A 10,377-nucleotide genomic window follows, 5' to 3' on the forward strand; every position below is an offset into this window, starting at 1 on the left:
TCTCATTATACTTGTAGAATGGCAATAAAAGCATTCAATTCAATTATTATTATTTGAATTGGTAACCAATTGAATGAGGCCAATTCTTATCAAACACACAAACACAAATTTGCAAAACACCGACATCTAGCGGCGATATTGAAGACTGTCAAGCGAGTTGTAGCAAAGAGAACGCCATATTTTATTGACAAACATTTAGCTCATGCCATAAAAAAACAATATTGGAAAAGGGATTGCTATGACATTTATAGCGTAAAAATGATTGTTCATTTGATTTTTTTTTTATTATTTAGGAGCTACAAAGCAAAAGTAAAAACAAAAACAAAAGAGGATATCAAAGAAACAAAGCAATGAATGTTTTCTACTACAAGACATTCGTAGAAGATGGCAATTGGGTGGACAAAAAGCCATTTTAAATGAATAAATAACATTATATTACAGTTGTAAGAGTGAAAATGCCGAATGGCACGTAAACAAACCTGCTTTAACTTGCCGTCGTTGTCGCTCGTTCGCTGGCTCGACAAAGTTGCTCTTCGTGCAAATTTAGAGTTCTTTGGAACAGGGAGTAAATATCGTCTTCGGCCGCAGTCAGTCGCTTCCTCGCCAAAACTTTCAAAATGTTTCATCTTTTTGGACAGACAAATGTACGCGCCTTGTGCTCTGTTTGGGCTGTGCTTTGGATACCGCGCATGCGCAAAGCGACGGCCATGTTGGAAGACGAAACTACGGCAAGACCAGTGGCTCAAATGAGTTGATGAACAAAATAAGACACAAACAGAACAAGAAAGTTTTGCAACATTAAAGAAAAACAAACAAGGATGAATTATTTTAATATCATTTTTAATACATATTAATATGTATTTTCCCTTTATTAAATGAATCAAACTCAATCTTTAAGTGACCCAGTGACAAATGGTTAGCGCGTTGGCTCACAGTTCTGGGGTTGAGGGTTCGATGCCAGGTTGGTCCACACTGTGTGGAATTTGCATGTTTTTCCCGGGTTAGCGTGGGTTTTCTCCAGGTACTCCAGATTCCCCCCAAATTTCAAAAACCTAAATCCTAGGCTAGCTGCTTGGAAAGTCTTGTTGGGGTTATTCTGGATAATATTATAGATGTATGCATTTTAATGACTTTTGTATAGGAGTGTCTTTAATTTGAGACTGGGGCAAACTCGAGGTCACCCTGCTGGCTCCAGCTTGTTGACGTAAAACCTCACCCTCCAAGGACTGTTTACTGGGATATACACCTGGCAACCCAGACACCCAGATGCAAGCTCGCAATGAAGATCTACCAAGGACTCATAAATTGCTTTGACTGGGACGCCAGCATTTTACCTTATAAAGAAATGATAATGCTTATACTGCAAATTCTTACGCAGTTGTTTTGGTTTCGATCTAATATGAGCAGTTGTTTTTTTACCTTAATGGTGTTATTGGGTTAGCTTATGCAATTGTTTTGAATCAGATTACATGAAATGTTTTCAGTATGTTGCAACTAAATAGAGAGAAGAGTATGCCGCTCGTCAGAATCCTCTTGAACGAAGGCGAGTTATGAGTGATTTCTCCTTGCAAGTTGTAACCAGTGTATGTTTAAAGATGTCTTCCATGTTAATTAAATTGTATTAATAATTAATCCATCAGTCTACTCTAAATTCTCCTTTGGAATGGGCAAATAATGTCCTTTGTCTCCTTCTGCCCTGGGATTGGCTGGTCACCGATTCAGGGTGTCCCAACTTGGTGCGCGTAGGATAAGCTCCAGCACCCTCGGTGACTTTTGTGAGGATAAGCGCTTCAGAAAATGAATATATATGTCTTTATATAGTGGTCATATTGAGTCAGCTACTGCTCAGATGAGTTGAAGTGTCCAAATAATGAGAATTTTGTTTGAAGATTGGGGCCATGTTGCCTGCTATTTTGGTTCTTTTCTTTGCCCTCGACGTCCATTTGATGGAGTTTCCACTTTAGTGACGATATATCCGAATGACGTCCTTGTTTAAAGTGTGCAATAGTCTCTCGCCTGTTAGAAAAAAAAAAGCAACGGGTTTTCTCTCCGGTCAGTCTCGGGCTGATGTTTTCTCCGGTAGCTTTGCTCCATTTAACAATTGCCTGCCGCCCACTTACCTCCGCGGTGAGTGTTTTGGATGCCGCCGGCGTGCCTCTAATTCATTTCCACGGCAACCCTCCAATGACGGTTTTGGGGGGGGGCAGCAAATGTTTGACGGCTGGGAGGAAGTCCATCTTTTTTTTCTAGGAACTCGGCTTGGCCACCGCTCGAAGAAAATCCAAAGCGGACGCTTCCTTTCTTCACTTTCATGCTTTTTTTTTGCCATTTTGGAGTTGTAAAATGTGCCTTGGGATTTAACGGATGGAAAACTGGTGATTTTCTTCCAGGTTTTGGGGACAAACTAACTGGGAATGTAAAAGATGAAGACGCTGCGTGTTTTAAAATGGAGGCCATTCCATTTTCCCACTTTTTTGTTCAAGAAGTGATTCAATGAGGATATTTCTGTCGGCCATTTTGTTAAGATGCTTTTGTTGACGTCACACTTGTTGGATATCTTGCTGTTCATAATGTCCTAAAAAAAACTGCAAGTTTAACGCTTTAAGACTGGGACAGTTCCGATTGAACTGATAAGGGAATCAATCTTTGGTGAGCAGCAACGTACCGATGAGGACGTCCTCGTCGTCCTACAATGGATAAGGTAGGTGGAAATCTTTTTTTTCAAATGTCTATCCTTCCGTATAAATGTCTTAGTTGCGGGAAAAAGTGAGATGGTAGCGTCAGGTCACGGGGGTCGAGCATCTCACCCCATTATTTCACCTTGCATTTTCTTTGTCGGTGAATATGTGCATAAGAAAGCTACTTGATGGTGTAGACCAGGGTTGGGCAAACTTTTCGGCCCGGGGCCACATTGACTTTAAAATTTTGACAGACGGGACGGGTCAGCACAAGATACGATACATATTAAAAAACTGCATCCGTTAAGAGTACATATGAAACAAAAACAGACAAAAAGGACTAAAGTATGAACATACTCATCACTCATCTGGGATTTATGGGGTGCTTTCTTGGTTTTCATCAGACTAAAGGTCTGTTCACACACATGTCGAGCTAAATAACACCAGAATCTTCTGGATGTTTGGAAATTTGACTGCTTAATGAAGCCTAAAACTCCGAGACTTTCAGGGAGTTGAACTTGTCACATTGGAGATCAATCCGTTCCAAGTGCAACTCCTGTGGAACCCTTTCCGGCTCTTGTGAGAAAGGACATGACACCAGCTGTCAATTTTTCCAATGACCAATGAGATTTCAGCAGAAAACAAGAAGCACCTGACTGCAATCCACTGATTGCACTTGTAGGACACCAGATTGGTGAAAAGGTGTCCTCTTTATGGGTTGGAATGAAAACCCGGATCCACTGCGGCACACCGTGGAATAGTTTGGAGACCACTGGTCTAGAAGCTCCATCCTGATCATTTGATTCAGGTGGGTTGGACGTGGAGAGGGGAACTCCAGGACCGGAGTTGGGGACCCCTGGGTTAATGGCTTAATCGGTCTGTGCTGGATGGGTCGGAACAAAGACGAGAGAAAGGAAAGAACAGAGAGCGGGAGACTGGGTTTTGGACTTTACCCGTTCGAAGCATGGGGTTCCGGGGAGGGGAAGCGCCTTGGTCGCCCCAGATCCGCCCGGTGGACGCTTTGAACGTGTCGGCCCGCAGGTCGACGAAATCCTGTCCGAGTTCAGGCTGCAGACGGACGAGCTGGAGGTGATCATGAAGAGGTTGCGGCGCGAAATGGACAGAGGCTTGCGTCTGGAGACGCACCAGGAGGCCAGCGTCAAGATGTTGCCCACTTACGTTTGCTCCACCCCCGAGGGATCAGGTAGCGGTCACCGGTGGTCCGTCTGTCCGTCCTTCCGTCCACTCAAGCGCCCCCGTCTCTGGGCGCAGAGGTGGGCGACTTCCTGGCCCTGGATTTGGGGGGCACCAACTTCCGCGTCATGCTGGTCAAGGTGGGAGCGGACCAGGAAAAGAGTTGGAAGGTCGAGACCAAGAACCAGATGTACTCCATTCCCGAGGACGCCATGACGGGGACGGCCGAGATGGTGAGGTTCTTTGGGATGTCTCCTTTTTGATTTGCTTCCTGGCCGTATGTCACTTTTCAGTTTTTTCTGCAGCTGTTTGATTACATCGCCGAGTGCATGTCGGACTTTTTAGACCGGCACCACATCAAGCACAAAAAGCTCCCCCTGGGTTTCACCTTTTCCTTCCCGGTGCGCCACGAGGACATCGACAAAGTAGCCTCGCGCCTCGTCGTCCGCCGCCAGGCCGTCTAGCGCCTAGTTTTCTGACAGCCCATTTTTTCCCCCCGCAGGGAATCCTGCTCAACTGGACCAAAGGTTTCAAGGCTTCCGGGGCCGAGGGCAACAACGTGGTGGGCTTGCTGAGAGACGCCATCAAAAGACGAGGGGTACGTACGCCACAGAGTCCTCGTCGATCCTCGCCCGGCGGGTGACCTTTCCTTGGACCCTGAGACCAGGGGTGGGCAATTACTAGTCCACAAAGGGTCGTGCCGGTTTTTAGTCCAACCGAACCGTACGATGTCTTTCCAGTGTCTTGAATAAATACCGTATTTACTCGCATATAAGCCGCCCTTTTTTTGAGCGACAAATGGGGCTTCAATGCAAGTCAATACGGGAATCCGTCGATTGCAGTCAGGTGCCGCTTGTTGGAGCCCAAAGCTCATTGGTTCATCTACCCAGAGACCAGGAGCCACGGTTCCCCGCCCCCTTTGCGGACTAATTGATTGAGTTTGTCTCCGTCTTTCGCCGTCCAGGATATGGAGATGGACGTGGTGGCCATGGTCAACGACACGGTGGCCACCATGATTTCCTGCTACTACGAGGACCGCAGCTGCGAAGTGGGGATGATTGTCGGTAAGCGTCGAAGGCGAGAGGGGGCTCCGGCTCCCGATCCGGTTCCTGATCCGGTTCCCGCTCCCGTTTCCACGATTCCACCATCAAACCCGCCTGGCCAGGGACGGGTTGCAACGCCTGTTACATGGAGGAGATGAGGACGGTGGAGCTGGCCGAAGGCGAGGAGGGCCGCATGTGCGTCAACACCGAGTGGGGGGCTTTCGGAGATCACGGCGAGCTGGAAGAGTTCCGGCTGGAGTACGACAGGGTGGTGGACGAGAACTCTGTCAATCCCGGACGCCAGCTGTGAGTCCGGAAGGGGGGGACCGCCCGATTGGTTCCGTCCGTGCTGGCGTGGCGTGGGTCGTGTCGCCAAGGTCTTTCATGCCCGGTTGGGTCCTGCTTGCGTGGGTCTTGAAGGAAAGGCATCCGGCGTAAATCCTGTGCCAAAATCTGCCAAGGAATGAGCAAAATAATAATTATAATAATCAAAAATCAATCAATCAAAAAAGTAAGCGGACATAAAAAGACGGTCCCTGGCCGCAATGGGTCAGCTCTCTCCAAGAATCTCAGGCCGGGCCCCTTTTTTTTTTTTAGCTCGGTTGCCGAGGGCGATGAGCGACGGTCCGTTAACGAGCGGGCCTAATGGAATGACTGTTTGCCTTGGCTCTTTTTTGTCGCCCGGCAGCTTCGAGAAGATGATCAGCGGCAAGTACATGGGCGAGCTGGCCCGGCTGCTCATGATGAAGCTGGTCAAGGAGAACCTGCTCTTCAACGGACAGGCCTCGGAGACCCTCAAGGCGCGCGGTAGCTTCGAGACCAGGCACGTCTCGCAGGTGGAAAGGTGAGTTCGAGTCCTCCCGTGGCCCGAGACGTGGCCCACCCGGACGATGGCGGCAATGACGTCCGGTTTGCGACTCTCCGCAGCGATTCGGGCGACCGGAAGCACATCTACAACATCCTGTCGTCGCTGGGCGTCCCGCCCACCGAGCTGGACTGCGACATCGTGGCTCTGGTCTGCGAGAGCGTCTCCACTCGCTCGGCTCACATGTGCGGCGCCGGTTTGGCCGGCGTCATCCACCTGATGCGAGAGCGACGCGGCCTGGAGGCCCTGGACATCACGGTGGGCGTGGACGGCTCCGTCTACAAGCTGCACCCGTGGTCAGAGCTTCGGCCCGAAAGCCTTTCCGACTCGGCTCGCCGTTTGACCCCATTTTGTTTGCGGCAGCGCAGTTTCCGGGACCGCTTCCACGACATCGTCCGAGAGCTGACGCCGCGCTGCCAGATTACCTTCGTCCAATCGGAAGAGGGGAGCGGTCGGGGGGCGGCGCTCATCTCCGCCGTGGCTTGCAAGATGGCCGCCACCATCATGACGCGGTGAAAGGTGGACTTTCCGGAATGGGGGGGGAACTCTCGCTCTTGACGGGAAGACGTTTGATTGGACCAACTCTTTGGCTAGCGTCCATTCGTGCAAAAAGCAACATGTGATGTTACGTTATGTTTGTACAGTAACGTGCTCGGGCGGACACATTAAAATGCCAAAAATTGCACATTGACTCAATTCACACTTATTACAGCAGGGGGCGCACAATACGTCGATCGCCAAGGTTCTATTGGTCGATGGCTTGAGAATAAGATTTGATCCAGTCTATCGCGGCTCGTTGGGAACGCATAATATTCACATTGCAGGACGTACTATACTGCTCGTCAAGCGATCCATTGATTTTGGACACTTCAAGTAGTACACACTTCCATTTAGTGCCGTCTGGTGGTGATTGGATCGTGTTCTGGGAAAAAAAAAAGGTAGATTGCAGGAAGTTGGATCCTGGAAAAGTTAATTTGGAGCAAGGAAAGTTTGGGCACCCCTGGAAAGAATCCAACATGCAAAATTTAGCGAGGCCTGCCAAACATCAAGGCTCACTTGGGCATATCTGCAAGAATCCTGCCTCTCCTCTTATCGCATCCTTTCGCCGGTCGCGGCCATGTAAGGGGGTCGGCGCTCCCACCGCGGGTTATTACGGGAGGCGGGAGATAAGGCGGCGGGCGTATATAGGATGGAGCGGGCGGGCGGGCGTGGGGTCTCGCTCGGGAATCCACGGCTGGAGCGCCAAGGCAGACATGGTAAGTGACCGAATCGGCCCGAGAGAATCCGCCGTTTGACGGCGGTCCCGTGGCAGGCCAGCAAGAAAGCGTCCAATAAGAGACAAAGGGGGGCGCAGAAGACTTGCTCCAATGTTTTCTCCATGTTTGAGCAGTCGCAGATTCAAGAGTTCAAGGAGGTAAGACTTGAAAAGGATTGAGAAATGAACTTGATGGGAGTTTCTTCTAATGCTAACGCTAACGCCGGCCTCACCCGCATAGGCTTTTGGTTGCATTGACCAGGACAGAGACGGCGTTATCAAGAGACAAGACCTGAAGGAGACCTACGCGCAACTGGGTAGGCTCAACATTTCATCTTTTGACTCCTAAATAGCTTTTAAAAGTCCTCCTTATCTTTCTTCAGAATTTAAAAGTCCATCAATGGACAACTTTTACTTTAGCATACCTGTCAACCTCTACCGATAACTGCCCTTATAAATGATTATGATTCAATCCCTTACAAACCCCCCAAAAACCTTACAAACACCGTACGACGAGTCGTACGGTGTTTGTAAGGTTTTTGGGGGGTTTGTAAGGGTAATCATAATCATTTATAAGGGCAGTTATCGGTAGAGGTTGACAGGTATGCTTTAGCTTGCCGTTCCTATCGCTAAATCAGAATCGCAGGTCTCGCTATCGCCCCCTAACGACCAGGCGGGAGAACTGCGTTAAAAATCCACAAATGTTTCCCTCCGATTGTCAGGAAAGCTGAACGTCAAGGATGAAGAGCTGGACGAGATGTTGAACGAGGGCAAAGGTCCCATCAACTTCACCGTCTTCTTGTCTCTGTTTGGCGAGAAACTCAACGGTGAGAGTCCGTCCGGCTTCTGTTAGGCCACGCCCATCTCACTTGAGTTGGGCGCGTAGGAACCGATCCGGAAGACACCATCCTGGCCGCCTTCAAGCTCTTCGACCCCAACGCCACGGGATTCGTCAACAAGGAAGAGTAAGTTCTCGCCGTCGCCGTCGGCCTGGACATCGATCGCCCCTCCCCTTGAAGGTTCACGCTCGATCCCGCTCTCTTCCGGTCCAGATTCCGACGATTATTGATGAACCAGGCCGATAAGTTCACGGCCGAAGAGGTGAGCTGATGTTTTTTTTGTTGGGTCGCGTTGCACCCATCCCGGTAGCGGTAACGGCGCTAAAATGCTCACCTTTCGGGCCGGCGTGACTAAAAAGCAGGTGAATGCGCCCAGAGGCATGATGGGAAACGTTGTTCGCTAACGCCAGTCAGGGTTCGATACAAGTCGACAGAATTGTTTCTAAATTTGGGGTGTCCAAGTGGGTTTGGTTCGTGGGCCACGTTCATGCCAACCAGATCTGTTTTTGGCAAAAAAAAGTGAAATGACTGGCCGCCTTTGACGACGCTAGACGACCAATCCGTTGCGAGAGAAACGTTAAGCAAACTTGCAAGCGTATTGGTTTGTTGAACTTTGACCTGCGTATTGAGCGTGGGTTGCACGGTTGTCGTAGGTGGATCAGGCCTTGACGCTGGCTCCCATGGACCCCACGGGGAACATCGACTACAAGTCTCTGTGCTACGTCATCACCCACGGAGACGAGAAGGAAGAGTCCTGAGTCCTGAAGAGTCCTGAACGCTTATCTAGAACTCTACCAGGAAAGAAAAAGAAAAAAAAGAAACACCAGGCGCCATCTTTGTGTCCGACTTACCACCCTAACTTCTTTTTTTTTCTTTCATCCCTGATGATGGCATAACATTTTGTTCGCGGAATTTAAGAAAAACTCTATCATATTCAGATAATAAAAGAAATTGTTTAAAAACAGGCTTGAATTTTCATCGTTTTAGTACACTAAGCCACGCAAGAAAATCTTTAGCGAAATCCAAAAGACTATTTTAAATCAAATGTGCATATTTTACTCAGCTATCCTTTCACAAACATTTCTTTGTCATGAAAAATATGATTTAAAAAAACAAGACAAAGCAAATTAAATTGAGGCAAAAAAATAGATTGGCTCATGATTAAAGACGACATTAAAAAAAATAAAATGCATATCATCCAATTGAAAGCAATGTAATTTTTTATATATATATATATATATATATATACACACATATATACACATATATACATATATATACATATATACACATATATATATACACACACATATGCACACACACATATATATATACACACACATATACACACATATATACACACACACACACATATATATATATATATATATATATATATATATATATATATATATATATATATACACACACACACATATATACACACACATATACATATATATACACATATATACACACACAGCGGTATGGATTTAGTTTTTTTAAAATACAATTTTAGCAGCAGAATGGTTTGAATTTTGGGTCACCGTGACAACGCAAAAATTTGTCAGATGCGCCCCAAATCCACCCCGGAGCCCCCCGTTCCAGCCGCCCCGACCGTTGCCACGGATACGACAACAAACCAAAGCTTCCAGTCCGAGCCGACATTTGTTTTTTGCTAGCTCCCCAGCCAAAATCGGAAAGGTCGCGCTTAAAAATGGTCACGCCGCGACCCATCGGCCCCCCCAAATGAGCGCGAGCGGAGATGCCGATCGCATCCGGGGCGTCGGGCCGAGTGGACGCGGGATCGTCGGACGCCGCGCTCAAGACGTCGGCCAAATCGGACGACTCGTATCTGCAACGGTGGGGAAAGTCGACGGCGGAGATGCTAAACGCGACGACGTGCTTCTCACGCTTGTCCTCATCTTGCAGATATTTGAAACAGATCGGAAAAAAACAAAGTGGCAAAAGCCAGGTAGGAGACGCCTTCAAGGTCATTTTCTTTTTAATAACACCTTGCCAATTTACAGTCAAGTTACCGTTGATGTTTCAGGAAAAAGAAGCCCGCCAGGAGCCTTCAAGTAAAGCGCTCAAAAGTCCAAATCCATGACAATTTGCTCCATTTAAAAGCTCACGTTTATTTTCAGGCGACGACCGAGAAAAAGGAGCCCAGACGGAAGACGGCCAGGACGCAAAAGTTGCTCAGCCGACTAAAAAGTCTCATTTGTGTGTTCTGCTTTAAATGCCTCCAAACATGTTGAACATTAATCTCCATCTTATTTGGTTTATTTGATTATGAGCCCACGTCAGCTTCAAATAAAAAGCTTAAATTTGCCATTCAAAATGATTTGTTCATTGAATTGGAAAATGTTATACAGACGCTCCCCTACTTAGGAACGAGTTAGGTTCCGAGCGATTGTTCATAAGTTGAATTTGTTTGTAAGTTGATTCAGTGCTATATTTTCTATTATAATTTCTGTTTAAGGCCTATCTAAGTATATTG

General features: G+C 47.5%; 4 protein-coding genes across 8 annotated transcripts in view; 3 read left to right on the forward strand and 1 right to left on the reverse strand.

The window, feature by feature from the left end:
• The window catches only part of nipsnap1 (nipsnap homolog 1 (C. elegans)), an 8,184-nt gene extending 7,586 nt beyond the window's left edge, over positions 1-598 (reverse strand). For all 3 annotated transcript variants that reach the window (XM_077600361.1, XM_077600360.1, XM_077600359.1), the window contains exon 1: positions 480-598. The gene's annotated coding sequence lies outside the window, so the exon portion shown is untranslated. The remainder of the gene's footprint in view (positions 1-479) is intronic.
• A 2,820-nt stretch (positions 599-3,418) lies between these two features.
• On the forward strand, positions 3,419-6,416 carry gck (glucokinase (hexokinase 4)). Of its 3 annotated transcripts, none has more exons than XM_077600355.1 (10): positions 3,419-3,486; positions 3,720-3,882; positions 3,951-4,105; positions 4,178-4,297; positions 4,375-4,470; positions 4,837-4,936; positions 5,038-5,221; positions 5,604-5,759; positions 5,843-6,076; positions 6,149-6,416. In XM_077600355.1, exons 2-10 carry the CDS (start codon positions 3,774-3,776, stop codon positions 6,294-6,296), a joined length of 1,302 nt encoding a protein of 433 aa, XP_077456481.1. In that variant the 5' UTR covers positions 3,419-3,486; positions 3,720-3,773; the 3' UTR covers positions 6,297-6,416. The 3 variants fall into 3 exon arrangements, with proteins under 3 accessions (XP_077456481.1, XP_077456483.1, XP_077456482.1); XM_077600357.1 differs by having other exon boundaries at positions 5,843-6,073; XM_077600356.1 differs by lacking the exon at positions 3,419-3,486 and having other exon boundaries at positions 3,670-3,882.
• Positions 6,417-6,996: 580 nt separating this feature from the next.
• myl7 (myosin, light chain 7, regulatory) lies at positions 6,997-8,830 on the forward strand. Its single transcript, XM_077600363.1, has 7 exons — positions 6,997-7,036; positions 7,093-7,194; positions 7,277-7,352; positions 7,758-7,862; positions 7,922-8,000; positions 8,088-8,136; positions 8,528-8,830. Exons 1-7 carry the CDS (start codon positions 7,034-7,036, stop codon positions 8,630-8,632), a joined length of 519 nt encoding a protein of 172 aa, XP_077456489.1. The 5' UTR covers positions 6,997-7,033; the 3' UTR covers positions 8,633-8,830.
• A 707-nt stretch (positions 8,831-9,537) lies between these two features.
• Positions 9,538-10,355, forward strand: LOC144074776 (uncharacterized). The gene is made up of 3 exons (XM_077601371.1): positions 9,538-9,849; positions 9,928-9,955; positions 10,022-10,355. Exons 1-3 carry the CDS (start codon positions 9,640-9,642, stop codon positions 10,114-10,116), a joined length of 333 nt encoding a protein of 110 aa, XP_077457497.1. The 5' UTR covers positions 9,538-9,639; the 3' UTR covers positions 10,117-10,355.
• The last annotated feature ends 22 nt before the right edge of the window (positions 10,356-10,377 follow it).

This window comes from Stigmatopora argus, chromosome 5 (genome assembly GCF_051989625.1).
Source record: "Stigmatopora argus isolate UIUO_Sarg chromosome 5, RoL_Sarg_1.0, whole genome shotgun sequence".
NCBI classification, from domain to species: Eukaryota; Metazoa; Chordata; class Actinopteri; order Syngnathiformes; family Syngnathidae; genus Stigmatopora; species Stigmatopora argus.